This window comes from Engystomops pustulosus, chromosome 7, assembly GCF_040894005.1.
Source record: "Engystomops pustulosus chromosome 7, aEngPut4.maternal, whole genome shotgun sequence".
Lineage (NCBI taxonomy): Eukaryota > Metazoa > Chordata > Amphibia > Anura > Leptodactylidae > Engystomops > Engystomops pustulosus.
The window spans coordinates 98,879,148-98,898,092 of NC_092417.1; the positions used below are offsets into that span (position 1 = coordinate 98,879,148).

At 40.5% G+C, this 18,945-nt stretch overlaps 1 protein-coding gene across 3 annotated transcripts in view; it reads right to left on the reverse strand.

Annotated features, from left to right (window-relative positions):
• The window catches only part of NFAT5 (nuclear factor of activated T cells 5), a 79,153-nt gene extending 60,523 nt beyond the window's left edge, over positions 1-18,630 (reverse strand). Inside the window, exon 1 of one of the 3 annotated variants that reach the window (XM_072117364.1) lies at positions 18,487-18,630. In XM_072117364.1, the coding sequence (XP_071973465.1) occupies positions 18,487-18,577 (91 nt within the window). In that variant the 5' untranslated portion in view covers positions 18,578-18,630. Of the gene's footprint in view, positions 1-7,122; positions 7,409-18,486 lie in introns of those variants that run through there. The other 2 variants (XM_072117360.1, XM_072117361.1) reach the window with 2 other exon arrangements.
• Between the last annotated feature and the right edge of the window lie 315 nt (positions 18,631-18,945).

The window sequence follows — 18,945 nt, forward strand, 5'->3', positions numbered from 1 at the left end:
TCAAGACGTCACCGGCTTTTTGCAGAGCGTGAAGAGAGTGGGGGGGGGGGGTGCATATCAGACGGGAGAGCTAAGAGTTACTCTGATGACCTAGCCATAGCACCCCCGCCTCATTTCCATACTTTTATATAGTGTTTTTTAGAAGTATATAGACCAGCATGTAAGTTTGGACAGTCTGCCATGAGTAAATATGATGTCAGATTTGCTTTAAGAATACATCTCTTGCCTACGATATATATGCCATAAAGGACTCCCAACATTTTAAGCAAATTTTATCATTATCATCATCAATTGGCACCAAAAGATAAAGCTATTGTACTTTATCAGTGAGCTTTTTGTTTATGTACTGTATACATTTCTCACTAATCGGAGACCGTGTCAGATTTCTATGCTCCAGAAAAGTCTTGTATGATAGGAACAGAGTTTGATGATGTACCAAGAACCCACCGTAACCCCTGAACCTGGCTACTTATTACCATATAGTTAATGTGTGCACAAATGTACAGCCAGGGAAATGGCTTCATGCTAAGGATTTCTATTCCTTTGACTCTTGTTTTACGCCTGACATCCCTACTGGTGATCAACAGGTTAAAGTGCACAAGGTCTGGTCCTCTGGATCGCTCATTTTCCATCCACTCCATAGCTTTGTGGGACTCAGCACTCTGTAATAACCTCTGTGCTGGAGACGGCATTTTTCTAGGCTGCTAAGATACTTTGGAGTTTAAGCCTACGTCAGTCCAGCTTACAACGGAGTTTGTGATCCAGGAGGGAAGCCTGCCCCTGGATTAATATCCTGCAGATACTAACAACTCAGCCCCTGTGACATGAAAATAGCAGCGTTGTGGGTTGTTGGGTTTTTTTAATTTCCCCATAGTGTTGACTGGACGAGAGTACACAATGCATCTGTACCCAAAAATAACTCCTAGTTTTGGCATCCACGTGAATGGACCTGCCAAGCCGTTTAAAGAAGCTGGAAACAATCCTGCCATCAGATTCTGTCACTTCCAAGGGAAACCACTAGATCTAGTCCTTTCCGTGACCTCACATGTCAAAGTCACATTACTCTGAGATCAAAAGCGTCCTGGACTTTATGCCTCACAGAAAGTTGAAGACGCTGGATACAAGTCCTGGGAAGGAGAGTATGTGGGCCAGGCGGGTGCTGTGCATTGTTCGGCTATTTCCTCCGAGCCCTCCACAGCTCCGACTCCTCCTCAAACAAAACCAAGGACAACCGTGCCGAGGGAATGACCTTGACAAGGCAGGCCAGGTCCCATGGTAACAGACATGCATGTGTATGCTACATACCCGCGGCACCTGAAACACCTGCTTGTCTCAAGGGGTAGAAGGAAACATCTACTGTTAGTGAGAATAAAATAGAAACATCTGACTGTAAGAACACTAAGAAATTCAGCGTAATCCTATCACTTTACATTACAGTAGTGTGTAAAAGCTGGAAGAGAAGAGAACGTGTAAAGCAGAGACCGCAAGACCTTCTTTGCCTTTAAATGATGCATTAAACACATTGCAGAACTGAATAGCGATTCCTATTACAAAGCCAGGACCAGTCAAGGTGCTGCCGATTAGGTCCAAGCAGCCTTGTACGGCACCTTTAGTCTGGTATCAATGAAATGCATTTATTTTTGGTTATGCAGATGTCATGGATTTCTGGAAGCATTATTCAGATGTACAAATTGCTACTCATTGCCAGAAATTTCTATAGGAAATTACGAAAGGATCTTTCAAACACAAGTATTAATGAGAAACATTTCCAAACTGCTTCTCCTTTAGTTTCAGACACTGTAAAATTTCACATTAATTCTTTACTGGAAACAGGAAATTATTAGACTGTCTGGAAAAGCAAATGCTGGATTAAAGGAATCGCTCCATTGCAGCTTCCTACATTAGTCCAAATGACAGGAGTAATCTCCTCCGTCACCCTAAACTTCACAGTGATATCCAATACACATACCTAGGCAGGCGACATGGAGAACCCCTTTAAATGTGGCAAGTTTGATCATTGGGATTAACTTAATTGGAATGTTTTCTATTCACATCAATGACGGCTTTATTTGTCTGACCAATAAGAAAGCTAAATTGGCTCCTCAAGTCGGTGTTTTTTTGGCAGTCTACCAATATTCTACCAAGCAGTAACAAAAAGTGATGCCAGTGCTTCCTGGTGAAGCGCCTGGCTTCATGCCCAAATGACCTGACTGATAAGCAGCTCCTGGCACTTTCACAGTATTATGAAGAACTTGCCAGCCTCTGTTACGTGAAAGCGACTGATACTCTATATGACATGTGAGATTTTATAATGGGGGGCAAGCAAAAACCTGAAAGACAAATAGGTGCAGACAGCACTAATATTAAGTGACAAAAATAGGAGAAATGAAACACCCTTTAGCAGAGGATGACATAAAGGAGACTGACTTCACTGCCAATACGTAAACTGGAAAGTCACATTCTACTAAAAATGAAACCAATTCATTTACATTCATTGTAAATTCCTCTACTCTGCTGCCCTCAAACCTACAAACTTCTCCGCTCATCCTAATTCCCCTGTTACATGAACTTAAACTACAATGAGGATTGGTAATTACATTCACAGAAAAAAAATATTCACAATTTCAGGAAAGTTATTTAAAGGGGTGTTTTACTCTCATCTATTAATAGGGTAGCATTCATTTTAGAAATAAAGGGAAAAAAGCAGCCATCCTCCAGAATTGGTCTATACACTATCGGTCACTGAAAAACAATGAAGCGATCTAGAATTTTAGTTTCAGCTTTCACAGACGCCCCACCCCCCTGCCCAAATACCACTTTTTCCAGAAAGAAATAAAAATTTGGCTTAAATGTGCCACCTGACCATAGCCAGGGCACTTGAAAGAAATATACCATTACAATTAAGCATGATGAAGGCTTGCATCCCCTCGCTAGAGGAAGAATCTATCCCTGACTTTCTCTCTTCACACCTTAAAGTCTCCCCATCAATAAACAACAGACTTATCCAGCTATATTTCACGCATCAAGCATACCTGACTCCTGCGCGACTGAGACATATGGGTCGAGTACCAACCACATCGTGCCCCAGGTGCAGAAACCTTGACGCAGACTTTTGGCACACGAGTTGGAGTTGCGCTCCAATCCAAAGATTTTGGGAGAACGTAACAAATTTCCTTACAACTATCTTACCGGTTCCACTACCTCATTCCCCTGAGATGTTTAGTGGGCCTAATTCCTGATGTAAATTGGACTCATTACCAAATAATATTCTTACAAGAAACATTGTTTATGGCCCGGAAACGTATAGCACTGAGGTGGTACTCCCCTAAAACTCCTACCCTAAGTATGTGGAAGCTACAGGTGAACCAAATACTACCATATGAAAAAATGATCTATAAACACAGACAAAAACCGGACAAGTTCAACCGTATTTGGGGGGACTGGTGCGACACACCAACGACCAACTATTCGCCGCCTAGACTTAGAATAGCCATGAGAGATTTATAGAATACAACCCGGACCCAAAACCCTGTCTCCTAGAGTGGAGGGGAGCCGGAGCATCTGCATCGTAGTTCTAAGAAAATCCAGCAAAGCACACCCAATCAAACATTATTCCTCCTCAATTATTATATTATTATAAAAAGCACACTTGGCTGTGACAGAATAAGACAACTCAACTGGTCAATGGCATATACTTGATGTTTATTACTGTTTACTTGTTATCTCGAATCTCAGGCAATGACAATGTTACACTGTACAAGATTGTAAGCATGATTTGTTCAAAAGTCTGATGTTCTGTTCTATTTATTGCGCTTTACAATAAAGAAGTTTTTAAAAAAAAAAAAAAAAGCATGATAAACGAGGGCCAATTAGACACACACATTTTTTTTCATGGTCATGCGGTACTGTTTTAATATCGGTACTTGGCCACATTAATTTCAATAGGCAATCTCTTTTTGAATAGCCGTTTCACCCACAGCACCGATGGCTGCTTCCTATGGAGAAGGGAGCCTTCCTGCACAGAGCCATATGCTACGCCCAGGGGTTTTACTCACAGATCTAGGCCCTATGACCATGGTAATCTTATACGTGTTATCCATGTCCTCCATCCTTCTAAAATAAACCTTTTAAATTATGCTAATGAACAAGAAGGGCTCTGGGGGCTTTACCATAGCTCCTCAGTGCTGAATGTTCACTTGCCGTTACACTGTCTCCCCCTCTGTTCTCGCAGTACTCCCAGGCCTCCCATCAACCCCACCAGATGTGATCTCACAGCAGCAGAGGTAGTTCTGGCTGATTAACATCATTGCAAAAGTTGATTTTAGAAGGAAGGAGGCCATGGATAATAAATATAAGAAGATAACTATAGTCACTGCGCCTGGATAAATAAGGAAGTGTCCCTGGTTTATCATGATGGATTTTGATGATAGATTTAATTTAAATGTACTAATGTAAGTGCCGAAAAGGATTTGAGGCTACAACTACTCAGTTTCAAGGCATGGTCATTTGTAAATGGTATAAATGTTGTCTCTGTGCCTCTAATAGCAATTAGTGGTTAACAAAAGAGCATCTTGCTGATCCATTAGACAATATAGTACATGTAAGCAACTTTGTAGGCACCTTGGATACAGGGTTCCTGGTATTCATCAGATCTACTCTATGGGTGCTGGCAGGACTGAAGTTACCCAGTTGTCTCAATGAAAAAAGTCCAATCTGCTGAAGTAATGTCATAGCAAGAAATCACTGAAAGAGTCTGTAGAACTCGTTCTTTAAAAGCCTTGGGGTGGATTCACACTGGAGTCAGTGAAAATCACTGTCACGGACTGACCACACTACCGGGAACTGAACTCCATGAGTTATATCCATAAATAGTTTTTGCTTCGAAGATTCAAACAGTTTTCAAACCAATGCTCACAGAAATGTGACACTACATATGTACATAGAAGTTTAGGATTAATCGAGAGAGACACAGAGACTGCTGCAGCTGAATAGGAATCTTCTAGCATACCCCAAGTGCTTTTTTCACATAAATACAGCTTAGTACTACTACCCCCTCTATGACTCTGCAGATGCTACTAAAAGGCTTAGGCTCCTTATAGTAGTGAGTGTGATGTGTCCAGCCAGAGCACTGACAACCAGAACTGAACTGACATGATGAGTTCAGTTCCGGTTACTCATCGTTTGGGCCGGACGTTCCTGCCAGCGCATGCTGCAAGTGTGATGCGAGCTGGAAGCATCGCACACACTAGTGTGTAAGGAGCCTTATATTATCCTCTACAAGTATTGGGGAAGAGTTAGAAGCTAGCCTCAAACCCCGTAGAGAGGAAACTGCTAAAAATTTGGTAAAATATTAAAATAACCAAAAATCATGTTATTGCTGATATACAAACATTCTGGACTATCCTGAAAAGTCACTGAAAATAACAGATTTGCTTTGGGGATTTAAAGATTAGACAACAGGGAGACTTCAGTAAATGGAGCAGTGTTTCCTGTTGTGGACCTTCATCTATAAGAGAGTAGAAACATCTTGTTCCTCTGTTTAGATACTTTTGTACAGAGAATCCACTGTGTTCAGTTCCGTTGCAATCATTTGACCTGTGGTGGCACTGCACAGAAAATAATTGCTCACCTTTAGAGCTGATCCCTCAGTGAAGGGCTTATTCTTGCAGGGCCAATTTACTGTATATGTTGGGGTCTACACTCCAGTGATAAGCAGGGAGATGGCCCTCACTTTTACAAACTAATGGAACATCTTAAAAACTAACTTGGAAATATTTGGTGTGCAATCTACTGTTACCCATTAGAAGGAAAATCATATCAAGGAGATATGTACTGTATTGTTTTAACAGGATGACCATCATAAAGCCAATGGAAAAAAAATCCAGCACTCATGGTCAATATAAGTCTAAAAAAAATGGTCAAACCCACAATATATCCATAAAAGTGGCTGGCAATATCTGTGATGTTCCCAAACAGTTAATCTTCTCAAGCGACTGCAATAATCATGCTTCATACTCTTACAGCTATACACAGGTAGCAATCCGATCTGCTTATGATTTACAAAGGATTATAAAGTTTCTATTGCTATTTGCACAATGAAAAAACAAAGCATCCATAGGCGCAGTATTCAGGGGTGCTACATGAGGTCCACATTCATGCACAGAGTTCATATGCTGTGCAGGACACCAGCCATGTCTATGGGCTCTGTCCTCCAGGGACCAATAAGTGGTCTGCAACTTGTGGCTCCACAGCTGTAGTGTACTACAACACCCATCATCACAAACAGACATGTTGGATGTTTGTGGAAGCCATAAAGGTTGCAAAAAAATCATAGTAGCCATCTGCAGCTTACCCAGAAACAGATTTAACAAAGAAAAGTCACTTGAAGGAAAAAAAACATGTTTATGGTATATACACAAGCAGGCCGTGCTAGGAGGGAACTGTCCTCAGGGAGAAATCCACCTTCTTCTAGGTGACAGGTTAGAAAGAGAAGAATCTATTTACACTTGACAAGTTAATGTAGTACTACTCTGAACTGGACTAGCAAGTCCCCTGTAAGGAAAGCAGCTACTACAGATGGGTGAAAATGACAGGAGCACATCTGTATGGACGGAATATGATAGTCCTGAAAAAGGGGGATACAATCAGGTAAAGTCAAGGAACAGATAACATTCCACAAAACCCCATTTATACACATAAGCCCAAGTAGATCTTGATATATTGGGAAGGGGGCAAGGATACATGGACTGGTCATGCAGCAGGACTGATCACATAGGACGGATATCTAGTGTGATGGCTCTGTCACACTGGTACCTACATGAGTCACTGCTATAGGCTCACACTGGTAGTACCGCAGATGTGGTAACATGTGCCCAGACTCATGAGCCTCCGCAGGTCACACAGGCATCGAGTGCAAGCTCTTGCTCCAAGTATAAGTCGCCCCCTGCAGGTCACACCACGTGACACCCACCCTCTACATGGTTACCAGAAGCATTGTTATTGTCCCAGAATCCTTGGCGGCAACCAAAGTCAGGAGAGAAGCCAAAGCTTCAGGTGAGAACAAAGGTGTCCGGTCACTCGTGTGCCCTCTCCAGCACAGCCGCCCCCGGGGTCCCCGCTCACCTCTAGAATACAGGGATTTCGGCGACTCAAGGTCAAGGTCGGCACTGAGCAGCGATATGAAGTCGGAGGGCATGGCCGCCCAGGCCCGCAAGAGATGCGACGATAAGTCGGTAAGTCCCGGTGCTCCCTCCGGTCTGCGCTCACACACTGACAGGAACCGACGGCACGCCCCCCTACTGACAGGGTAGTGCGCAGGCGCGAGGCGTGGCCTCTCTGAGCAGAGACAGCTCCAAAGAGTAGGAATGGTTTCAGCACTGATTGGCAGGCGACTGTTACTAGGGGCGTGTTATGGGAGCCAACACGGTAGTGACGGTAACTAAGGGAGGAGCTGAGCCGTGGCATGCACTGACATAAGTTGTACGACGGCTGACGTAGTTGCACCTCCCCTGGGCGGAGTGGAAACAAATGATTGGCGTGTGACGTAAGAAAGCCAGCATGTGCTACTGACAGGCGCAACAGGAAAGGTGATTGGCCGCGGTCACGGTGCCGCTGTCGCTTGTCAGCCAATGAAGTGTGTCGAGGCAACAGGTGCTTGTCAGGAGGCAGGTGAATGGCCAGCGCTGACAAATGAGTCACGTGATGGCTACCACGTCACAGTCTACGTTGTTGTTATTATTGAAGGCTGAGGGGTGAGAAATTATAATGAAAATGACATAGTTTAGATTTGAGCGGGATATCTATGACACGTAGGTGCACATAGAGTAGTGGAGCTAGCTGGGAGATGGACTAGATTAGGAGAAGAAATATGTCATAGTTATTTACTGTTTTCTTCTATCCACCTATGGTCAGGGCCGGCGCTATGGGTAGGCAAAGTGGGCAATTGGAAGGGGGAGAATCTCTTCTTTCAAATGAATCTTGAATTTTGTTTCTAGGTGCCATGGATCCAGAGATATTCAGGTTTAAAGTGAGAATATCAGGTGCCATTTTTACATATAAAAATCACTCCCGACGGCAGTTTAACAGTTAATATCTCCATTTTCCTTATACTTAAAAACAAATTCATAGATTCATATAAAAGAGGAGACTCAGAGCCAGAGATACAGCCCCCTGAAGTGTAGCCCCCTCCAGATTCTTAGCCATCAGGCTGCAGGGAGCATTTGCTGCACACAGGAGCTGCTGCAACTAACAGATAATGGAAATATTTACTTTATATGTTACTACATTCTGATAAGAAACAATATCAACTAATATTCATGTTTTTAACCCTTCTCTATGCAGAACTATCTAAGAACACACTTTCTCTTATTGCCTTTTATTTCGTGATCATTTTATTTTTTGCGAAAATTGACTGATACGATAAATATTCGATCTTCTTCGCCTAATGTGACTACATATTAACATGTCGAAATTGTAAAAATTGTTGCGTCAATAACGCAACAAAATATCCAGAAATGCCGGGGGTGAAAGGGTTAATACCCGTTGGTTTAATTCCGGGTGAAGATGCTTATCATCTATCTCCTGTCTATATATCCATCAGTCTAGTTATCTATCTCATATAATCTGACCATTTATATATCTTGTTTTTTCTCTATTTATTAATCAATCTTCTATTTCTCTTCTACTGTATTTATCTCTCATACCCATCTCCTGTATATATCATCTACTTCATAGTTCTGCATCTGGATTTCTCTATCATCTTTCATATTTATCTTCTATCATAATAATAATTAATCATTTCTTTATTTATATAGTGCACACAGATTACGCAGAGGAAACCCACGCAAACACAGAGAGAACATACAAACTCTTTGCAGATGTTGACCAGCGCTGCAAGGCTGTAGTGCTAACCACTGCTACACCATGCTGCCCATCAATCTCCCTATCATCTCTAAAATATCCAATATTACAGTTTGTTTTACCATACTAAAGGGAGCCTCTTGCTGACTGTGACTGGTCATTAAATAGTTTATTTTGGGGCCCCACTTTTAATTTTGCCCAGGGCCTCACTTTGTCTAGAACTGGCCCTGCCTATGGTCTGTGTGTGTTGGCTCATACCTGTCTTCTATGGATCCATCTTATATCTATCTCCTAAAACCAGGCGACACCCTGCTGTCATATCTATCTACAATACACAACATTACATTGTCTACAGGGGGGTGTAAGAGAACCCCAAAAACAGTTATGGGTGTGGAAATAGTGTTCCACAACAGGCAGCGTTTCGGCGCTGTCGGCCTTTCTCAAGCAATGTACAGTGTGATCACCGCCATACACAGTCCCTGCTGTAACCATGGGGGCCATAGTAACAGCAGACACTGTGTATGGCAGCAAACTGAGGCTTTACAATTCTCTAGGGCTGAGATAAGTGCCCCTCACGTCATGCTACTGGTAGGGTGCCATATAAGGTGAATTAAGCTTACATAAAGTATTGAAATTATTCAGATTGCTGCATGGCATAGGGGCTATTGGAAATGACATTAGTGACAGGTTTGTTTTAAAGAATATTACACAAAGAAGAAAGTGTGTTATAAGACAAAAATAGTACATATGTAATAAATGTTTTATTCAAACAAAAGAAAAATATACCTCCAACAGGTTTTCTTTATAGAAACTATTTCAAAATTGTACATGATAAACCTACTCAATGTTTACAATTATGCTAATAAGCCTGGGGGTTTACCAAAGCCCCTCTGTGATGCAGATTCACAGGCTGTTGCAGTGTGCCTCCTTCCAAGGTGTGTTGAAACTTCCTCTTCTGCAGTGAGAGTACATCAGGGGGGGGGATGCTTAGACAGTCTAGCAGCCTGTGAGCCCTTCTGTTTCATTGCCAGAATTTGAGCATAAGAGTTGATTTTAGAAAGAAGGAAGCAGATATAAGAAGATTACCACAGTCAAAGTGTCTGGAACTGTGTGTAAACATCCCTGATTTACCATGCTTGATTTTGATGGTAGATTTCCTTTAACACTTTAAGGACCTCGCCCTTTTTATGGTTTTTTATTTTTCACTTCCCACAATAACTTTTTTTGTTTTACACGTAAAGAACTCTGTGACAGCTTGTTTTCTGTGTAACAAATTGCACTTCATAGTGATGGTATTTATTCTTCCATGCCATGTACTGGGGAGCTGGAAAAAAATTCAAAATGCTGTGAAATTGGTGAAAAAATGTATTTGCAGCGTTTTCTTGTGGGCTTGGAATTTACAGCTTTCACTGTGCGCCACAAATGACATGTCTACTTTATTCTTTGGGTCGGTTCGATCACGGGGATATCAAATTTGTATAAGTTTTATGATGTTTTTTTCCTACATTTACAAAAATTAAAAACTGTGTAGAATATTTATTATTTTTCCATCTTCTGGCGCTAATAACTTTTTCATACTTCGGTGTACGGAGCTGTGGTATATTTTTTTGCGACTTTTGATGAAGTTTTCAATGCTACCATTTTTAGGACCGTACGACCTTTTGATCTTTTTATATAGATTTTTTTATATTTTTCCAAAGGGCAAGAAAGTGCCATTTTCGGCTTTGGGCGCTATTTTCTGTTATAGGGTTAAATGCAGTAAAAAACGGTTATTATATATTGATAGAACAGGCATTTTCGGTTGCAGCGATACCTAATGTGTTTGTGATTATTACTGTTTATTTATATCAGTTCTAGGGAAAGGGGGGTGATTTGAATTTTTAGTTTTTTTATTATAAATTTTTATTTTTTTAAATTTTTACTTTTACTATTTTTCAGACTCCCTAGAGTACTTTAACCTTAGGTTGTCCGATTGATCCTACCATATGCTGCCATTTTTCTGTAGTAGCAGTAGCAGTATATGGGTATTTTCCTCCTCATTCATTACAATGTGCAAATCGAACATTGTAATCAATGGATTGAAAAGGATCGTAGCAACGGATTGCTGCTCCCCGATGATGTCACCCGCAGCCAACCTGTGACGTGCTATTACATCACGGGTCGTGAAAGGGTTAAAGAGGTTTTCCCATGAAAGAAAATTATCAGATGTCACTTCATTAGTGATGTTTACACAATAAAGATAATTTTAACCCCTTACTTTACAATTTTATTCAGTTTTATTGCTGTTTTAGCTATCACTCAGTGATTGTCAGTGTAAAATTCCCGAGAGTGGGCTATGAATCTCTAAGTAGATACATATTGATCCATCTAGTTTTGTGAGCTGACAATGTGGTGAGATGATCAGGGTACAGGTTTATATACACTTTCATTTAGCTTCTGAACATAATGCTAGTATCTGACAGATCGGAGATGATGAGATCCATAAGATGCCTATTACACACAATTACATAATTCAGCTCTGTTAACTCACCTATAACACACACACTGTTCTACTATATACCTCCCTCACGCTCCCCTGGATACAGACCTTAGCTGTCTGTAGCTTGCAGCTTTATTCTCCTCACAATGTGACGTGTTGTTTGCCTGCAAGACGTCAGTGTGTGTGTGAGCTCCTCCTGGAATGCAAGGGTCAGAGCCCATGCAGGGGGCAAAGAGCAGTTCAGCTCAGTGCAGCGTAAGACAGAAGAACAAGATGATGCCGACCCTAAACTCAGAAGATCCAGGGTGAGATCTAGAGGCAACTTAAATTTTGTACACCAGGACTGATAGGGACAGGTTGGAATTATATCTGTGAAATGCTGTATTTTTGTTAATAACAGTGAATTAGAGAATGTGTTATTTTGTTATCCTGAGTACATATAAGAAACTTGTCTCCGTGAGAATACCCATTTAACAAGTATGGTTTATCTGGATGGGGTTCCAACATAACAGCATGGAAAAGCTGCAGCTTAGGGGGTTATTCCTATCACTGCATTCAGATTTAATTTAATTCATCTGCTATATATATATATTGATATATACACATTTCTTCAGTTGCGTGCTATTAAAAAATGTACCTGTGTAAAGATAATTTCCCATAAATGTAGCCATGTTATCCCTTAGAAATGAGATTGATGTTATTGGATATGACCTCTGTTGCTGGAGTGATTGCACACGACACTACTCGTAGTTGAGCATCTCATTAGTGTCTGGCCACCGCTGGGGAGTACGGGGTGTTCATATTCAAGGGCTGCTATCTTGTTTCTAAGGGACAACATCTAGTTGAAGATGTGTATATATATGGCAAATTAATTAAAAGTATGCTCAAATGCGAATACCCCTTTAACAAAGCACATGAATAGTGAAACAGTGTGCAGCAGAAGGGACCAAAGGGGACACGTTTCCCAATAGTGAATATCAGCACAAGCACCTCATGCCAGCTGAACACTGTTGGAGGGGTGATGACTAGCTTGTTTTGCAGCCATGGGACCTGCACACCTTGCAGTCATTGGGGGAGATTCTGCTCTCAGTGTATGAGAGCAAAACTATTCTGCTCATGGCAACCAATCAGAGCTCAGCTTTCATTTTCCAACAGCAGTTTATAAAATGAAAGCTGAACTCTTATTGATCGCCATAAGCAACTAAATCAGTTTTGCTCTCAGACACTTCTGATAAATCTCCCCCAATTACTTCAAGTTATTGCTGGTAATGATGGTTCTGTAAGCTATTTTACCAAATTTTAAGACATTATAGGGCCAATTGCTTCTATTTTATCAAGTCGTGATTCGTAGAGAGAGTTTCCTGCCCTTTTCTCCATAGTGTATGTATACTTTATATTCGTGTACTTAGTTGATCACATGGTGACATGAGGACAGTGCTTCAGGGACACTCCTGATAGAAAAACACTGCGTGCAGCATATTTACACGGTGTGACAGTATCACAGAATTCCCAATACACCATCCTGTTCTGCTGATACTCTGCTGATGAAGATTTTTTTTTTTTTAGACATAAGAATACCTTTTTTCTTCAGTTGTAATTTGGTTAAAGGAACAACTACATTTCTGGATCCTTTCTGACTCTATAGCTGCATTTATCATATTGTGACACTGAGAACTCTATGGCATAAGCCTGGCAACAGCATAGATCTTGTTTTCTGGTTATAGTGATGCCCTTACCCATATTGAAACAACATGGGCACTAATAAGATTGGTTATTTGTAGAAATTAATATTTATTTAGTAGTAGAAATCATGAAATGTATAAAATGTATAAAATAAAAAATCTAATAATTCAATTACTCTTAAAAATTCTATATATTCATTCAGTTGTTAGTAAAATTCATATGATATGAAATATACCCATTTAATTACTATAACTTATAGAAATAGTCCATAATATACAAATGTAATAAAATAATTGTCAATAAAAAACCACAAGGACTATAATCCAGGAAGAGGGTCCTACTTATGGTGAATGAAGAGGTTGATCAATCCAGCATTATTTGTTAAATCTATGGTATCTCAAAGTTACCTATACTCATGCTTATTGCCACTGTGCGCCCTTTGCAGGTGTAGCAACCGTTCAATTATAATAAATACCCCTTGTTTATGTATATTTAACAGACATATCATATTTCCCAATAAGGATTATTAACTGTAATTACATAGGCTAAATCAGTCTCATCAGAAAGCTGGCACGTATGGCTCCCACCCCTGATGATTGCATACCATACCCATCATGACCTTTGTTACAGTTTGGAGACTGTTAATTAGCTTTCCCTTTGGCATTAACATTATAATTTTCTCCAATGATTTAATGGAGCCTGTCTATGATTACTGGTCCATGTGACTATTGTGGCAATGAGTTTGGTAATGTATTATGTTCAAACATTATGTCCTACTACCACTGAGGGGGTCAAAATTACCAATTTAAAGATCATTTTTATGCCAAAATATTATAAATGGCAAGGTCAGCAGGTACCCTAGGAGAACCATGTGTGGGGCCCTCGTAAAGGAAATCTGCCATCAACATCAAACCAGGGTCACTTATCCATAGATCGAGGCACTGTTACTGTGATAATCTTCTTATAGTTGTTATCTATTCTTTCGTTTAAAATCAACTATTAAAATTATACCAATGTGCCTGAGGGGCTACCCTCGGCCCTTTGTCATCTGGCTTCACAGGCTGTTACATTGTCTCACTCTCCCTCTGCTTCCTCATCACTTGTGCAGTTAGCATTGCTGTGTAAATTTTAGTAGGAAGAAGGCCATAACAAGATTACCACCGTCACGGTGCTTGGTTTATCATGCTTGACTTTGAAGGTAGATTTCCTGTAAGAAAATAGCTTTGAAAACAAAATCTTCAGGTAAAACAAGAACATTGTATACCTGCAGTAAATATTATTGATATTGCTCCACTAAAAGCACTACATGGAGCAAATACAGCACAGAGGTAATAAAACTATGTTATTGCCTTAATAACATTGATGGCGAACCTTTTGGAGACGGAGTGCCCAAACTACAATCAAAATCCACTTATTTACCGTGAAGTGCCAACATGGTATTTTAAGCAGTAACTTATTGCTACCCGTTCTTCCACATCTTTCAATGGTATCGGCCCCCTGAGGCCACCAATACAGTTGAAATAAGGAAGGCAAATTCAGACTCATTGTAGCTTGTCTCCAGGGTCTCTCTGTAGAGAAAGAATGGCGGGTCCAGCAGGTGGAGCTTCAAAGATAATGCAGTTCTGTCATCACCTTCTCACTTTTCTCGCCGTTCCAAACAGTCAATGAAGTGTTGCGTGCAGGAAGGTTTGCTCCTATTTGGTGAACTCTGTCCTGGGGCGATGGTCTGCTTGCCCACAGAAATGGCTCTGAGTGCCACTTCTGACATGATGCCATAGGTTTGCCAACACTGCCTTATAATATTCCTTACAGTGCCAGTGTAGTGAGATCACACTGTGGCATAACAATACCGGCATACACTGTACAGCTATTACACACAGCACAGAGGTAATAAACTATGCTATTGCCTAATAATATTCTGTATAGTTCCAAAGTAGTGACGTGTTGTGGCAAAACACTACCACCATACACAGTACAACTATAACTGCATGGCGCACACTAGGGATGTCATTGCCCAACAATACATTTCACAGTGCCAATGTAAGATCAATACTAGTATACACTGTACAACTATTAAACCATACAGCACAGAGGTAACACAACTATACAGTAGCATAATAATATTCTTAACAGTACCAGTGTAGTGAGACCACACTGTGACCTTATGCATACACTGTACAGCTATTAGATCATACAGCACAAGGGTGATGAATTATATTATTGCCCAATAATGCTCGGTACATGTATAAATAGAGAGACCATGTACATGTAAATTAATATGATCCTCAAAGGGCTTGTACAAAGTATATTAGTAATAGCTGATAGTTCAGGGTCCAACTGCTGTGACCACCACCATCAAGAGAATGGGACATTCAGCTCTCCAAAGGATGGTGATCCCGTTCTTACTGATGGGTGGAGTGGTAAGGCAAGCAGGTGCCCTGCCTCTCCATTCACTACCTATGGGAGCAGTCAGATATAGCTAAGCACTGTGCATGCAATTTTCGTCATTCTGCTAAAATTGGATGGAGCGACTGGACCCATATTAGTTTTGGCACTCCACCTATCAGAGAGAACCAGATTCCCATTCTTTGGAGAGCTTGGTGTGCGTTCTTGTGGTTGATGGAGGTCCCAGCAGTCAGACCATGAACGATCAGCTAGTTATTTCCCATACAATCCCATTATGTGCACTATAAAACGCTGTGCACATAAGCTATAAGATTCTAGTGTATAGATAGCAGTACCAAACACTGGTAAAACTGTTCATCATAGAATTGTAGCTAGCCCCTAAAACATAATGGGGTACTGTTGGGACATCCTGCATGTCAACACATAATAGATTGACCTCCATGTACCAAAATGGATAGTCATGTTGGACCCATTACACAAACAGCTATGTATTTGTGTGGCAAACAGTAACTTCCCCTGAGGATAACATCTAACAATATAATTATGTCTTGTCCGTGATTTACAAGTAAAGCTACACTTTAAAAAGCACAAAAACAGAGTGAAAATAAGGAAAACTATCAAATATGATGATGAGATCTATTACCAGGTAATATGGAGGGACATGTGCCTTCAGCCGCAGCATGCATAATTCAGCTGCTCCTTGCACGAGATGTAAATTTAATGAATCATTGTGTGATCTGGACACTAGCTGGTAAGTGATACCACATAAGTCTGCATCTCACTTTCTACTCACTGTCCCCAGAAGCTATTACAGCCATTACATCAGATTTATCAAGGACACAAGTGTTCATATATGAGGCTTTTTTAAACCACAGTGTGTATTTATTATTACAATTGAGTAAATAAAACATTTGTGGATACATTATATTAAATATAGTGTACATATATATTCCAACCGTTTTGGGAAAACGTCTGAAAGAGACCAATAACTCACAATGAAGCCTTTGAATGTAAACTGTTCTGACATTGTTTTCAGTTTTCATTGGACATGGTTTCAGAAATCTACCCAGGTGCCTATTTTCTCTAGATCTATATTTTTGATTCATTTGAGCAGTGATAAAAAATTATATTTTTCCTACTGAAAGCAGTCAGCAGGCAGGATGAAAAGTTTACTGATGAAATTTCAGAATGTCCTATAATCTATGCAATGGGATGTACAAATCAGAGGGGTTGTCTGGAGGGACCCCTTTAGCTGCAAAGAGCTTCCCTTGGCCTAATGGACATGGTCCATGGAGCATGTATGTATTATATGCAGCCTCCCTTGAATCAAATAGGAATATGCAGCACTCCACTTGTCCTGTAGGGAACCCTATAGCTGTGACTAAATTATCCAATAGAATTAGCACTTAAGTTTTATCAATTAAGTTTTAGCAGCAAAATCCCCTCTTATCAGTTTATACTTGGGAGGATCACTTTACAGTTAACTTTTGACCAACAAAAATCAGCAAAATGAATGGTAATTAATAGATAGTTATATACCTAGAGATGAAAAATACTAATAGTATTGTATGTGTACTGGTATAAAAAACAGGTCAGTGACTTGCAACCATAAATATAACCCTGCCCCACCTAGGTCATTCACAGGCTTACCACCAACAATCTAGTAAACAGGTAAGACAATCTAAAATACAACAACACAAGTCACATGAAGGCATTGGTGTCATGTGCGTACTGTATGTATAGCAGATGCAGACAGTGAAAGTCAATGAGTGGTAACTGGTCTTGAGTTTCTGGGTAGATCGTGTCAGCAGACAATCACAAACATAGCCTGTGTAGATCTTATCTATGACTCTGAAGAGGTCACTGACAGTCTTATGTGAGGGGTGCAGGGTCTCCCAGCAATGGAACCGACTGACTCTGGAAATATTGGGTGTTTCATATTCAGCTAATTGTAGATAATTAATAACTAAGAATAACAAGCTGCTTGACCGGTTTTCTTGTACTGTATATTCTGCCATGAGAGTGAATTACTGCCCTTCTGATTACAGTTGTGATTCTGTATTTGACATGGGTCATTGACTGCCAACCATTTAATCAGATCCTACAACTCTCTTTTTATGGAATCCCTATTCCATACCTACTGTTCTTCCCAACAAAAAACATGACCATCAAAGTGCATGCACCGATGACATCATACTGAGCAAATGGTTGATACCAAGGCCAAGGTATGTAAACTTAAAGGATTTGATATGCAAGTCCGACAGAAGTGTGTTGCATGCCCCATGTTAAAGATAGACCAGAAAAAAAAGTTGTGCCATGAATAACCGGCACCAGAGATCCTGAATCTGGTGCACCCGGCATTATACACAAGCAAGCCACACTTAGTAAATATGCCCCAGTGAGCACAGCTTTGGAGTACACTGATGATGACCATTATATATGGTTCCACTTGAAAAATTAGGGGGTACTTTGTGGTTACAGATACATTTTAGATATCTCCTAAAGTAAAGAGCTTTATCAGATGATAACTACACTTTTACCGGTATCATGTAAGGATACTAGTAGAGCAACTGAATTTATCATTAGAAAAAAAAAAATAACATTTGGCACAAAAAAATGTTGAAAGTTCTGGGGGCCCACCACTATTTCATCATTTTTAACAGTTGCAGATTAAAGGAGTTCACAAACATCCCGGTACTGACCCATATTTGCGCTTGGATAAATAACCAAACCCCTTGTTATTCTGTTGGCACCACTTCTTAACCTTGCAGTGATATTGGGTGCTTTCATTAGAAATAAGTAAACTTTTATGTACGCTCACTACATCCATCCATTCCCTCCATCAATATCTTCAACATACTTAAACTGAGCTAAAGGACCAAATTGCTAAAAATGACAAGGTTAAAGTGTGTGTATACAGTATAGTCACTTTAAATGTTTTCTAATACAGCCATATGATGCTGTGTAAGAAAGTACTAAGTAAATGAGATTTCTATATTATTTCTCAATTACAATAGGTTTGATGCTTTTTGCATTGTTCATCAGGTTTTGCCTCTTACCTCTCCTGCTCACTCCAGGAATACAACCACCATGTCGCCATCGACTTGCAAGCCGCGGAGCAGAAAAGATGTCCTCAGAAAGGGAACGCATAACGCTGCTGACTCTCGGACCGTCTGACGCTTGTCAGCCACTCTAGGTAACAGCAATGTTTATAGGAATCAATAAGACTCTTTATGTTGTTTCTAAAATCCAGGAACAGCAGCGCCTTCAGCTTCTCACGAAAAGTCCTGTTCAGTTCGGCTATTTTGGCAGGGGCACAGTAGCACTGTGTTAGACCTGCACTGCCCTCTCTACATGTGTGGGGTCAAATCTTTGTCCCCCTAGGTCATACAGTAGTTCTCTAGCCTGCACACTACAGCTTATCAGAGCCAGAAGCTGTGCCTCATTAAAGAGAATTCTTCCCTGCTACTCTGCCTAAACCTGTCTGGCAGCTCTCAGGCTGTGTCCTTCCAAGTTAA